The 15286-nt window shown below is 40.8% G+C and overlaps 1 protein-coding gene across 1 annotated transcript; it reads right to left on the reverse strand.

Moving 5' to 3' along the window:
* Positions 1–8610: 8610 nt before the first annotated feature.
* twist2 lies at positions 8611–12158 on the reverse strand. Its single transcript, XM_027009737.3, has 2 exons — positions 11428–12158; positions 8611–9184 (listed from the first exon to the last, which is right to left on the reverse strand). The coding sequence occupies exon 1, from the start codon at positions 11940–11942 to the stop codon at positions 11457–11459; it is 486 nt and encodes a 161-aa protein (XP_026865538.2). The 5' UTR covers positions 11943–12158; the 3' UTR covers positions 8611–9184; positions 11428–11456.
* Between the last annotated feature and the right edge of the window lie 3128 nt (positions 12159–15286).

Genomic DNA, 15286 nt, shown 5'->3' on the forward strand with positions numbered 1-15286 from the left:
CAATTTCCTCAGCATCACTGGTGTACAGGCAATCTGGAGTCCTGTAGTGTGCATTTCACGGTGTTCCGATGGAAGAGTCCTGGGTTGTGGAACCCAGAAGTTCTTGATCCTGGTCCTGGAACCTGCATGCTCTCATGCGCTGGCCAACCATTACTTCGGCAGGACTGGTGGAGAACTCCAGCTGTAAGCCCTGCCTCTTCATACGTTATGTACGCACATCACCCCCTGTGTCATAACAGCTTATTTCATCACAGTCAGCAGGTTCCTCTCCCTTAGCAGAAGGTTTCAGGACTCATCAGTAAACACTAGGCAGCAACTTGTGCTTGGCTTTTATGTCTAAACTGCCCAGTGTGGCTCCTTTTTCAATGGGGTGCTCGTTACTGGTCGATAGCTTTACCACTGCGTGTAAGAGACTTGTAGGCGAAACCTTTTAGTGAAGCCATGGAACTGTAGCCTGTAACAGGCTGCACTGCCTCCTCTGGCCAGTTGAGGGCAACAGAGAGGACTGGACCTTATTGCACTCCCTCCAGGGATTCCCAGCAGTTCTAGGGAAGATGAGGGTCAGCTATCAATGTAAATAAACAGATACTAGCAATTGCAAAGGTCAATAAGAACACAGCAAACAAAACCAGTACCCAAGCTGCTAAGCTGTATTCAAATAAACAAATGCTAGTGCCACTAATTCTTTGTTTTGCGAGCTTACTTTCTAGCCTAGCTCCCAGAGAACAGTAGGCCCACGAGACAAGCTGAGGTGTTTGAATATTCATAAATCTAGCTGCCTGGCTTCTGTAATGGGGAAAGCCAGTGGAGTCAGGTATGTGGGGAGTATAGGCAGACGAACAGACACACAAGGGACAATATTTACTGTCTTAGCAGTCGTCAAAGGAGCAACTCCAAACAACACCCCACAGACAAAGGTGACCTGAAGCTCGGGAATGCACCCACGTTTTCAGGACCCTCAGTAGCCGGGAGTGGCAGCAGGGGCCAGCGAAACTGCCAGAGAGCTCATCAGTAGTTGACTGTTGACCAGGCTGGCTGACCCATGACCCCTGCCCTGCAGCCTGGGGTTAGATAAACTTAGTGTAGACTGTACTTGATTTAATGCACAGAGCCTTTTCTGTGATCACATGCTCTGTCAAGCATCCCTTCCCACAATAAGATCCTGAAAAAAAAAACAAAAAAAAAAACCTTCCCAGTGAGTTGTTTGCCACAATGACAGTGCCGTCTGCGGTCTCCCCACCCCACCCCCCAAATCACTCAAGCTCTCCCGCTGTATGCTTGCTTGCTTTCTTTCTTCTGTACATCCTCCTCTCTGGGCCGCTCAGCCTGTCATTACTGTCTCCTATATTAGAGAAGGGCCTCCTTTTCCCGCATCATTCGAGGCTTAACGCAGCTTTTTAATTGCCAACTCTGAACGGCGGCAGCCGAAGGCAGCTGCATCCCCGCGCCAAATTACAGATCAGACGTTCACGGCTGTTTTGACGGGACACGATGAGAAAGGACTGACTTGTCGGCGAGAGGGCACGCGCACCTCTCGCCGGCTGACATCTCTCTCCACCGCACGCTGCCGCTTCCCCTGGTGCGGCTGCTTTGGCCTCCGCCTCAGCTCAAGGTGGTCACGTAGCTCCCTGCGTGCCATTGTTTGACTGATACTCAGATGTTCCAGACAGCTGCTTGGTCGTTTATCAGAGACCAGCGGTCCTGTAGGCCGCAGGCTGTCTGTCTGCCCTATCGCGGGGCCTGGGCCTCGTGTGCGCTCTGTTTGGAAAGCTGCGTTGCATTTACTTGTCTTGCTGCGTGTTTAGTCTACGGAGCTGCACCCAGCCTGGAGAGCTGCTCGGAGAGCATTTTTGTGTACTGACCCATCACTGTGTGCTCTCAGGTAAAGACTGCTGGCGGAACCTGGTTAGCACAGAGCGTCATGCACGGGGAAAGATGACAGCAGCTGAAACGCAGCCTCTGGGTTCTTGCCCTTCATGTCCCGAGACACTGAATGGTAAATAATTACCCTTCACACAATGCTTTCCACTGTCTGGTCCCACTGTGTATATTAAGAGGGCTGCCAGACTTTGTGTTAGCCGCGAAACACACACACACACACACAGAGGGAGGTGTCCCTGGAGGGATCTGAGCCATATTTTTCGCATTAACTATCCGTATACCTTTCTGAAAGCAATGTACAAATTTAAACCTGCGCCTATTTCTGCATTATACAGGTCACCTGCCACGTTCCTGCGCCACCCCCTCACAGTGAATTTGATTTCCTGCCCCGCCCCCTCAGTGATTTGAATTCCTGCCCCGCCCACTTCACTGCCTCCACTGCTCCCCCAGGCTGTGCTAGCCTTGTGAAACGGGCTTGCTTGTATCTGCATCAGACTTCACATCAGGAACACATTACTGCACACATCTCCACGCAGTGATCTCCTCTGGGCTACTGCCCTGTCCAAAACAACAAACATGGAATCCCTCCAGTGCATATATAGATTATCCTCCAATCGGACCTTCTGCCCTTTTATGTTGAAGAGCTTGTGTTTCCACTGAATAATATTTGCATTTTCAAGGTTCGGTGTGATGAGCAATGCAATGTGTTTTTGTAATCTTTCCCCTCTTACTTCTGAAGTTAAGTAGATTTTTTTGTTGTTGTTGTTGTTGTTTAATACTCTTGATAACTGTCTCAAAAGAGAATAAACTGTCTCTGGTTTACATTACAAAAATATGAACTCCTAAATATCAGCCTAATACAAAAATTGCTAAAGTTAAAAAACCCTGACTGATGAGGCAAAAATGACTTAGTAAGTTTTAATGAAACTAGCATAAATATCTAGCCATTTAACAAAACTGTAACAAGCTAAACGTACTTAATTGGAATTGTCTAGTTTAAGATCAATGTGGTAAACTAGACACTTCAAATTAAATACATTTGGCTTGTTACAGTTTTCTTGCCATCAGTATCCAGTTAGTTAGCTATCGCACAATAGCTACTACCCGGGGTGATTTTTTATTATTATTCTATGAAGCATCATCTCAAGATGGCTGCAGGGATAAAACAGATGGGATCTGACTAAAAGATGAAACCTTTCATGGCTTCACTACATGGGACACTTACAAGCTTACATCTTACACATCAGGCATACAAATTAAGAAATATAAAGGAGATAAATTTTTAAATCAATCTGTAATATCTATAATCTATAATAGTGTTTTCTTTTTTCTCCAAGTTTTACTTTTCTCATTTGGACACGACTCCACTTGTCTTTGCTGTAAGACAATACAGAAGGGCTACTCAGTAGTGTATAGTATAGCAGGCTCATCTTACAGATGAATATTTACACCGTAGACATTAAGTGCATACTAAAATTAGTTATTTTTGATGGAAGAAAAACAAGACTTTTTTCTGGAACAGGAACTTCTGACTTTTCAAATTTGTCATCTTTTTTTGCAATGTATTCCATATGTTCAGTAAAAGCAGATGGATTCCTCCATTCAGTTGTATTCAGTTCAGTTCAATTCTAAAGGCATGATTCCCATATACACACACACACAAGCAGAGGTAAAATGACTACAGAATGAGGGAGACTGAATGTTCCCTCAGCTAGCACAAAGTGGTGTGCTACTGTTTCAACACTACACTTGTTCATTCAGCAAGTTGAGCAGTTAAGCAGCCTGTCAGTTTTCCAGTTCCTGCAAACATAATTTAATTAGTGCCACTACAATGAAATTGAATTTTTGCGTAAAGACGCTTATTGTTTTCCATTTTTGTGGTTTCTAAAGGTTACTCACAGAAAGAACTGGACCGATATGTCTTTTTGATTTCCCTTCTGATGAGCTATAGGAATTGAATCAGCTGTTTCTATTTTTTAGAATGAATAACACTATTTTGTTTTTTCTGTAACATTTTTCTGAATTCCTTAGAGATTTTCTTTATTGTATTTCATTTCTTAAATCTCATTTTGATGGGTATTGTTTATTACAGTTGCTCGCCAGCAGAAGGGTTTTTTTGGAAATATCCAAGCACACAGGAAACCTACTCTCCAGATGGGAAAACACTTCCATGGAATTCTTTCTGAATTCAATTTTATAATGTTCCCTTGTAACAACTGTGACTGTGTTTGATTAAACAAAACGCTGAGGTATAATTGTGCTATGGGTGCTAGAGTTTACTGACTCTCTGTGTGTGTGTTTACGCTCGCATGAGAGAGTTGGCTCTTCTGGTGGCATGCATGAGGTGACCCTATATGACCCCTCTGCTAATGAATGGGGAAAGTGGTGGTGTGTGTGCATGTGTGTGTACCACAGTGTGAGCTCAATGCCTCTATAGACCAGGTTATTACATACCGAACCAGAAAGTTGAAGACTTTTAGGTAGATGCTACAAATAACTGCAAATTCAAATTTATTTGCATAGTGATTTTTACGATGTGTTGTCGTAAAGCAGCTTTACAGGAATCATATAAAAAAATCTGGGTTCAGGGCCCTAATGAGAAATGAGAGGGCCAAAGTGACTGTGGCAATGAAAACTCCCTGGGAGCATTAGGAAGAAACCTAGAGAGGAACCAAAGCTCAGAAGAGGGTCCCATCCTCCTCTGATCTACAGCAGAAACTAATAGCACATAATGAATAATTGCTTTTTCTTTTAATCCACTATAAAACTTCTAGTTTATAAGCCTACAAAAATGACTACCAAATATTTGCCAGAGGTACTCAGATTATTTGGTGAGAACCAACTCAGAGTTCACGCAGTAAACAACTAAACACAGTCTGTAAGGAGCGCCGATGGCGATGGCTCTTCAGGACAGTCTCCATGGCCCCCAGGAATAGGTTTTGATCTCTATTTAGATTAACCAATCAGGTACTGAAGCTTCAGGCTGACCAACCATACTGCACAATTAGATGGGGAAACAAAACAAAACTGTATATTAAGCACAGGTTTTATGGTTAAATTGATGTAGTCTGATGGCTAAAAGTAATTTCCTCTAACCTTGCTAACTTGATCTTGTTTTTTACGTGCCCTACTCTGCTGAGAGTACTTTGTTATAGGTTTGCTATTCTCTGGGCAGTCATCCTCAGGCTTGGACAGGAGCAGTCTGAGATGAAGGGACCGTGAGGCTGTTGGATATTGCAACACGTTGCAGGCTTGGGAAAGCATTTCAGTGCAGTTGTAATTTCCCCTGGCTGGCCTTGTACATGCACGTCTCCACCCACATTTATAGCCAGCCTTACAAACCACTTTAGTGTTCTTAGCCCATTTTGTTGTGCAGTTTAATTCCACCTTTAAGAGCCGGGAGACTCTCTGACAGGGAGGAGGGATGGAGAGAAGGTGAGAAATGTGGAGCTAGGTCCTGGAAACCTGCTTCCCGGGTCAGAAGCAAAGGTCATGTGACTGGCAGGTCAGACTATGGTTTTTGCAAGGGTCACGGAAGGACACGATTCATACTCCAGCTGCTAGAGGAACAGTATGCATGGCAGATACTCATTATGTTAGCCAGCACTTCAGAGATCTTAGGCAAGCTTAGAAACTTTAAGCGTAATGCCTGCTGATCTGGAACCAGTTCTCTCTTGTCAATACAACTTGATTCATGAGCATATGAAAGGCACAGCTGATGTGAGATGAGCCCTCTAAGTCTGGAATGTTTTATACATATGACCTCTGGTCTTCTTGCTCCCTGGGCAGATCCCTGCAACCCACTACCTCATAATTTACTCCTCTCTCCACCACGAGGCTGAAAGCTGGAGGACCCGCAGGTGGTTTTTTTTCTCTTTCCATTAGACACCCTCCATTGAATTCCAGAGTTGTTTACACACAATGTAAGCATTTCATGTCACACACCTGTTTTCTGAAGCAGATGTGATGGACTGCAGAGAAATGGCTTAAACTGGCATTGTGGGAGACTCCCACCTGCCAACTGATACCCTATCAATGTGGTTTTAAGTGGAGCCTCAAAAGTGTGAAGTTACAACACACAAGGCAGATGTGCATCCTGTGACTCTGCACAGTGGACGATGCTGCACACAGCACTGGTAAATCTTCATCTACTAGTGAAGTGTCCAGATAGCGGTTGCTCAAGATGCTTCATACAGTAGCAACGTCTAAGCAGGCACAAAGATCGTAAGGATGCAAACAGGAAATTTCTAAACAAGGCATTCAGAACAACCCTTCTCTGAGAAATGCATATACACGACCTTCTTTATAAAAATGAATATGTATGAGGACCAGTTAACTGCACACTTCATTTGCAGTACAAAAATGGATGAGAATAACATTTCCTAGATGCTTGTGCCACACGTTAAGTAGCCTGCAGTCTAATGTGCTCTCACACACGTTTTTGTGTCTTTTCGCCATCTCACTCGGTCATCTTTCTGAGCTTTCCAGCCAGCTCGCCAGACTGGGGTAGCACACATGGGGTAGCACACGTGGGACGGGACACGTGGGACGGTACATGCCGAGCCACTCACGTGGCTGCCAGAGCTCTTTCAGACCATGACTGGAGTCAGCTCTGTAACGGATCAAGGAAGGAGAGATACGGAATCAGGGGAGAGGGGAAGTCACATCTACAACACCCAGCCACCTTGGTCCTTGCACACTACAGTTTTGGATTTTTGGATCCTATTAGAATTTGAGAGTCACAGTGCCAGAATTCTGTAGGATACATCAGTTGGGATGAAAAATTGGGGGATTTTCTTTTGTTTGTTTTGGTGCTAGAAGGAAATACTCTACACCTGTTTAAAGGGTCCAAAAGAGAGACTCCATAGATGTCATTGTTTTGTATGAAATTAGACCCAACACTGAGACTGCATTTAAGACCTTACACTCCAGGTTTAAATGCAGTCTCCATTAGTGTTACTGAATAATACTCTTTAAGATTAATATCTGAATATTGGACCAAAGAGACTAAAAGATATGCATCCTGAACCTCCAGAGGAACTGGCTTAGAAGACCCCCACACAACTAGCTCTTCTGAACACAGATCTTTTACTCCTAATACATATTCATATTATTACTTATTTTATATGCAGTAAGGCTGTATGTTTAACTCTGGTCCAAAAATAAATGTTGGAGAGAAGACCGGTAAAATTTCATGTCCTCAGCAATCAGAACTTGTTAGGTTCACTTCTTTTTTCCTACAAAAGGTGTAAGAAATGTTAGCAAGGTGCGTCTGACTCTACTACTGTAGTTTCACTTGAAGAAGAAAAAAAACTGCTTCACGCTACCGCACCCTCACACTATTACGTATTCATCGGGTTACAGCGAACATGAATTTTGTAATGCCAGTTTTTTTGGTTGTTTTTTTTTTGGGGGGGGGGGGGGGGGGGGTTGAGCCGCACACGGTGTGAACCTTTACTTTATTCATTTTACTGCAAATTAAAATTTTGTTGCTTTTTCCGTCTGATTTTACGGGAAACATCTGGGGTCTGCGGCGCGCTGTAACCGTGGCCCGGGGCGCGCTTGGCTCGAGCGCAGTTTCTGATCGCTTGGATAATGAGACGTTATCAAACGCGCTGCCGACGGAGGCGCGCGCCTTTTCTCTTCTACAGCGCAAGCATTACCGTCTTTACGTGCTGGTTGCGCGGGGATATTGATTTTTACAGATTTTCACCACTGTCTGTACTCTGACCTGGAAGAAGTTGTTTTTATTTTTCTTGTTTCTTTCTTTTTGGTAAAAGGCACAATTTTGCAACTGTCACAAATGCAAATCCGAAATAATAATAAGCAAGTAAATAAATGCTTCAAACCTGGACCAGCATAACTGTGTGAAGGCAAACACCTAGCGGTAGCGCGCTGTCGCAGGTGCATGGATTAACGCAATGTCTTGTGTAGCGGACGGAACAGCCACTACTGTAGCTTCTTAGCTTCCAGTTCCAAAACCACAGGATGTAATAGAAAACACTTAGATTTCAGGTGTTTCCTATTAGAGGTCTTGTAATCGAAACGTTTCAAATTTTGATCAGACATCCATCTCATTCACCAATGGTCTGAAAAAGTAGAAGTTCTTGAAATGTTTCTAAATACTTTCCTACCACGGCTAAGAATTAGGTATACACAAACATTTCTGGAGACTTTCATCACATATAGTTCGTGAATGCTAGCCTATATAACAAGCCATTTTACTTCTGCAGATTTTTATCGCACAGTGTCTGAGGAAAATTAGGCGTAAACAATTTCATGCTTTGCAAATGAGTTTAGATTTGATGGTAAAAAATAAAAGGTCTGGTGGGGCCACGGAATTTAACAACTAAAAAAAAATAGTTAGTATCTTTAACCGCTGTTATTCTTGCTCCTTTGCTTGTTAAAGAGTTTTCTTCCAGCTTTAGCGAGTTAAATGAGTACTTATTAAGCCGTATAAGCATTTTACACACTAACTGGCTCGGGCTTTCCCCTGCTAATGAACCTGTGCACTTTTATAACGGTTTTTGGTGACGCTGTCTTTCCACTACAGAAAGAGACCTGATTACTCATCAGTGAAAAAAAAAGTTTGCTTTCGCTTAACCACCTACATGGAGCTAAGTAATAATGGAATAAGATAAATCTCACGTGCAGATTTTACAGTGGTCGTTGAATATTCATTCAATGTGAATGAATCATAGTTCTATGAATCTATGAATCATAGTTCACAGTTCAACTTATTTGTTCAAAATGATGTTTAATAAATAAGCACAATGTAATGGACGGAAACTGAGATTGTTGCTTAGAAAAAAATCAAACTAAGGCAATAATCCATGCAGCGTACTTCAAAAATGTATCGCTCTAAATTGCATTGGTCCCTTTAAAAGATGACGAAACTCACAGGTAGCATTATGTACATTACTTTTCGAGATTTTTCGCGAGCGCACGCACACAGACACACACGCATTTATATATAATATAAAACTCTTCTATTTAGAGATTAAAAAAAAGAAATATAGTTTCATTAAAGATAACAGATGGCTTTCTGGTACTATCACCATAACGACATTTAGGAATAACTTGTGAAAACGATTAAATGTATTGATGGACGCAGGAGACGTCGGCTACTTTTTCTTGATCTAGGTATGGTTGAAAAATGAGTTCCTCTCTTCATGTCGTTCTTGATGCACGATAGTACTTCAAGTCCTCGCGTCCGTTGCTGTGAATTACATAACGTCTCTTGAGGTTAACAGGTTCTTCAATAAATCCTTTGGCGTCTTCAAAATTAGTGGAAGTAAACAGTCTGCAGAAAACAAAATTTATAAAATTGGAATCAGATTCAAGAAAACACGGTAGTATGTTAACTTCATATATTTATAACTAATATGATACCAGATCATTCTCAAATCGTAGATCATTAAATTCCGTGTTGCTGTGCATTTTAAGGTGTAAAGTTCATAGTGTTTTCTTGCAGTTAGCATCAGTCATAAAACATTGTATGGGAAGTCATTAATGAATCAATTACTTGACCTTAAGTGGGACCATATGCCAGTACCGGAAAAGGGTTTGGACTTAAACATGTTGCACAAATCCTGCTGTGTAATTACGTCACTGGAAAATAGCAGTGCTTTTAATATAGTCCTTTTGTTTGGGAAACTATTTTCTACGTCTACCTTTTTCTCCGTCTCATTATGCTTATATAAAAACACGAAAAGACCACATTGAATTCAGTATAAACTAGCAAAAGGTTGTGTCTATAGGGCCTAATTATACTTCTTGCTCTTCTGACGCGTACAAAGTTGGTTTGCAGGGTTTATATCATGTCCAAATGCTTTAAATGTTTTTTTGTTTGTTTGTTTGTTTGTTTGTTTTGTGACGCGGTTTTCATGACAATATATAGACATTTTGTTTTTTACCAAAAGTTTGATTACTATCGGCGAAGTGGGCCAGCTTGTGCTATAAATTTTAATTTTGTACACGTCTCGTTTTTGAAGAAAATTAATAATTATTTCTGTCAAGTTCTAATCAGATTAATTACATTGATGGTTGACGTCATTAATACGGGCCCAATTACTCTTACTAGCCAAGTTTAGTGATTATCCTTTAATTAATAAAGTGTAGTATATAATTAATAACAGTTTAGATTTAGAGTTTTCTTGGGTTTCATAATGTGACACATGGCGGCGTCCATGCTGGTGTGGCGAAGCTCTGGGACTGAAAGGTTTCAGAGAGCGACTCAAATATGTTCTGCAAGTTCTCCTGCCAGAATTTCCCGATATATCATGACCTGAAATTCAGCACCTCAAATTTAAAATAATCTGGGTTTTTTTTGTTGTTTTTTTTCCTCCATGAAACTACATGTATAACAATTATTTGAGACTGCGGTGGTCAAACTTCGTCAGTTTGAAGAGTGCAAAAGTGTACCCTTTATAATTGTGTTTGCATTATTTCAGTTAGTGTTGCGGATATTCTCCGCATCAGTATGTAATACTGTAGTCTGCTTTGACACTGGGGACAGATGGATGCTGAACATGCATCAGCTCTGTTTACCTATACGCCTCAGTACGGGGCTCGTCTTCCTCCTTAGCCACACGAAGAGTTCCTCAAGTCTTGCACAGGGCCATGCTTACAGATTATGTAATGGCATAAGAAGCGTTCTAATCACGATTGACATTTTAATCACAGGCTAAGCAAGAAGACGCTTTATATGGTTAATGAAGTTCTATCTTGGACTCTACACCCGCAGTTCTGTGGTGTACAACTAGACGGAAAACGTTCCATTCTGAATAGAAATTACACTTGAGGGACCGCGCATGGCTGTGGTTTCTTTCTCCCAGGATTTTTGTAAGAATAAGAAACTGAGATTCCGATGGTCAAACCTTCACCGTCTTAAATAATCACATAAATGGGCTCTTTTTGAATTCTCATGAGAGTGGAACATACCGGGGAAGAGCAAATGAGAAATAACGTGGAAAGGAGCCAATGCGATACAACTTTGAGCTGAAAAGATAAGCTCAAAATATCAACTTTATCAAGAGTAACATATATATATATATATATATATATATATATATATATATATATATATATATATATATATATATATATATATATATATAAAATGAATGAATAAATAGCCTAATAACATGTCAGTAAACATTTTATAAATAGCAATGTGTTAAATGCAGCGTATCACTGAAAAAGTTTCGCTCTTGTAAGGCTGACAAAGATGAGCTGTACGATTGTAGCCTCTGAAGCATCATCCTAACTGTCCAAACCATTATAGTCCTAGAAATTCTTGTCAAAGGACGTTATTATTATTATTATTATTATTATTATTATTATTATTATTATTATTATTATTAATAGACACACCACTGCACAGCTGTTAGAACCACTGCAGTCGGGTTATAACAGCTGTTTTAAGATTCTGGTATAAACTAAATAAGCTATATGATCACTGATTCCTTACTTCTGCTTCTACTTAAAACCTGGAAAGCAGTGTGAGGTTCATGGTATGTTGAATATTGTGGTCTCGCTACGCACCCGTTGGCATGGCATGGACGTCTCTGCTGCTAGTGGGACGCAGACATCGACCACGCGCCTTCCATTCTCCACACCGAAAAGGCATAACTGAGTCTTTCGTGCGCAACGTAGCTACAGCTCGACATCTTGCTGTCCATCTCGTCGCTTTGCAGCACCTGATAAAGGAAATCAATGTATCTGGATGCGAGTTTGAGCGTCTGTATCTTGCTGAGTTTATCCGACGGTAGCGTGGGGATAATCTTTCGCAAAGACGCGAAGGCTTCGTTGAGCGATTGAGTCCTTTGCCTCTCCCTGACGTTGGCCAGCACCCTCTGGTTCTGCAGCTCCTCATATGACTGAGTACGGCTTGGGCTCGGTTTTTTGCTCCGTTTAACGGAGCCCGGACTGCTGTCCTCGCTGGACTTTTTACTGTGTCTCCTCTTTCTTCCAAACCGTTTCTGTTGTCTGTCCAACTCCTCCTCGCTGGTCACTAGGCTATCCACTGGGGAGACGGGAGAACTTGAACTCTCTTCCATTTCTTTTTTAAAGAAATGCAAGGGTAGAGAAGAAAAAACGTTCTCCACCTTTGAATCCGTGGTTAGAAAGTATATCCGTGTGGACTGACAGGAAGAAAGATTTAAAGTATTTGTGTTTTATCTCCCTCCTCAAAGCGCGTGCTATTCTCTTGCTGTTTGATCTGAAATGCACTACCTTCAAACTAAAGCTTGGCACGGTTTTCGTCTCGCAGGAAGTTTTTTCCAAATTTTTTGGAAACTTTATCCCAGCCGCTGATGCTAAATAGATGAAGTGGGAGGTAACATTGAAATCTGATTGGCTGACTAATAAACAGGCGGGACCAGTTTTAAGTTACACCATATCTTGCAAGGACGTCAGACAAGCAGTCTTTTATGAATGCAATAGATAAATATTTATCAACCTGTGAGTTATATTAAAGCGTGCGACTGTTAATTTTAGGTGGATGTTAATTTCTGCATTTATTAGAATTATCCTTGCTATACGCAAAATAGCAGTGGAGTTAATAATAATAATAATAATAATAATAATAATAATAATAATAATAATAATAATAGAACAACAGCAAGAGAGATGCCACCTATTCAGTTTATTTTCAAACGTAACGTTTTAAAATTACTAGTACTACGCAGTTAATTACAGTAATTTCAGTATTGCAGTAAATTTTATATGATCTCTGATCATTTAACACTATAGATTTAATACATTTAACACCATATGTTACTTTTAACATTTTCGAAAGGTAATTTTGAAACGTTTCTTTCGTGTTATAGTTATTAAGTATAATAAATGTTGCTGCATGAATCTTCGTGAAGATTAAAATATAGCTCCGTTCCCTGTTGTGATTTTAAGTTAAACAGGAAGAAACCTGTTACTGCATGAGATGTTCTCGTGTTTCTGCAGGCCTCCGGTGGGAGTTCATGCGCGTGCGTTTTGTCATGGAACTACCTTCATGTATGAGGTCATGTTTTCTATACGTTTCACAGTGCACGTGACTTTTATTATCGTCCGAATGATCTGCCACCAGAGCTCTCCGTTGTGTCCGTGAGGGTTCGTTAAATGTATATATAGTTTCCTAGATATTTTTGTAATGTTACTTAGAATCAAAATATACTCTTTTAATAATTTCCTATAAAATATAATATTTTAATCATTTTCCTATTTCCTTACGTAATAAGAAACAATCGTCCTATTGGTAAAAACATTTCCTAAATCTTGATTCGACTTCTAATTCTGACACGCAGGTGTAAGTTTTTACAGGTTAAACTCAGTCTTAAAGTCGTACTGTACTCTACTTTATCTACGTGCTCCTTATTTGAATATCACTGAGCCCAGCCAAACAGCAGTATATATGTAAGGTAACCTGAAGATGTCTGTAAATGTACTTAATTTCATAATTGCGGTGCTATGTTTGTGTGCGTCCCTGATCTTGCAGTAAGAGCGCTTTTTAATAGGTTTCTATAAATCAATCTTTTCAACTACGATGAAAGTCTTCTGCCTATTGTTTTTCAGAAAAATGTCCAGGGTTTCACAATAACCCAAACATATGTTCGAGTCGGCCTGTTGTACGCAGATTTTGGCAAGGCCTCACAAGTTTTCCCACTTACGGCCATTTGAATGTGGAGCCTGGACTGTCTCTTTGAATAAGACAACAATAATGCATGTCAGATTTGTTTTACCAGTGTCCATTGCTCCAAAGCAGTCTTGTTCGATGCTTTATATGTGAGTGAAGATTGGTCAGTTTTGTAAGGTTTCAAGCAGAGAAACGTATCTTCTTTTGTTTCCCATCAAATTATGCATATCAACTACACATGTGAATGACGAATAGAATCTATGTTAGAGTAACAAGTTCTAATTATCTATGCGCTATGTTCTGGACATCAGCAGTACCAGAGTGTCATCTTAGGGCTATCTCAAGGTTAAGATCATATTAAGCATAGGAAAGATGCATATAAAAAATGTTGTTGCTACAACATTTTTTGAAAAATCACCTTTCAGTTCTCTGAAAACTGAAAAATTGTATGTGTATCAGATCTTACATAACATTACCTATGGAGTACAAATGATTTTCCAACAATATGTCTAGATTTCTCTTCATTAAAAAGGTGTGTCAGAGAATCACTCTGTTGGTTTAATGTCAAAATTAGTACTAATCTAAGTGAGGGAACTCACCTAAAAATCATCTGTACTACATAAAACTATGTAATCCAGATCACCTCACTCCATGCTATGTTCCAGGCAGCAGTAATAACCTATTGCGGGCAATCTGACATGAAATAGGATTAAATGTAATGTCTTCTTAACCATCAGGTCCCTACTGGGTCATTTCAGGAACTTCAGCAACTTTACTCGAGGCCTTTTAAGTTGTCATAGACATGGCGTTGTGTGTATCACACACTCTGGCTGACATTCAAACTGAGTTTATTTTAGTATGGCCAGTATTCATCCAAAATTTGATTTATATCTTTATTTTATTCGCAGCAGGTGTGTTGAATTTTTTATGCACATAAACCGAATATTGTGACATGGGTTAATTTTTTGTAATTTAGTGCTAATATCCACCCTGAAACCCATCTGTATTTTATCTCTAACTATATTGATTGAATAGGTACTAATGAATAGCTCCTGTCTTTTAGACAGCACTGCAATGCAGAAAGAATTATGTATCAACTGAAGCTAAGCATAATCTCCTCTTTTATCTCTGGTACGAAGGTGAGAGCGAGCGCGAGCCTGTTTCCTCCCAGCCTGTATTCTCCCATCAGCCCCTTTGTTTCCGATAGGCTCCATATGGTTGTTGCGGCTCCTTTGGAACATGAGCATGTGAGTGCGGGTATAATACCATCCACATTTCCTCACAGGCCGTGGTCGGCGTTCTTCTGGTGCTGACTGAACGGACAGGCGGGCTCTGGAGATGACCCGCATCAGATCAAAGATGTGCAATGTCGTATTTTACTCTGCTAAGATGATGCGTTTATATCTCCCTGACACCTCCAAATCAGCTCCACATGGCCTGGAACTCTTTAATAAGCTGAAATCCATTCTACAGAGCCTTGTCATATGCGCTGGCAGAGGGGTTTGTCGGCCGTTTTTAGTCTGCAATAAATACTAAGGAAGGAGTTGAAAATGGCTGCAGGAAGAAAGAGTGAGTGACTGCGTGGCGCTGGCACCTGGCAGTATTTTAATAGGTGTTTCCCTGAACAATCAAAGTTTCAGCTGAACAGATGGAAGTGGGCACCCCTGGTTATGAACGGCATATGGGCACCCCTGGTTTTAGGAGTGAACATGATGAGCAGTAGGACGTGCTTTATGACCGGTGAGCTTTAACAGCACAGATACCACTATGGCC

This window comes from Electrophorus electricus, chromosome 4 (assembly GCF_041902795.1).
Source record: "Electrophorus electricus isolate QZ-2024a chromosome 4, ASM4190279v1, whole genome shotgun sequence".
Taxonomy (NCBI): Eukaryota; Metazoa; Chordata; class Actinopteri; order Gymnotiformes; family Gymnotidae; genus Electrophorus; species Electrophorus electricus.

Coding starts and splice junctions, on each gene's coding strand:
- twist2 (XM_027009737.3), bottom strand. CDS start 11,942: ATGGAAGAGAGTTCAAGTTCTCCCGTCTCCCCAGTGGATAGCCTAGTG.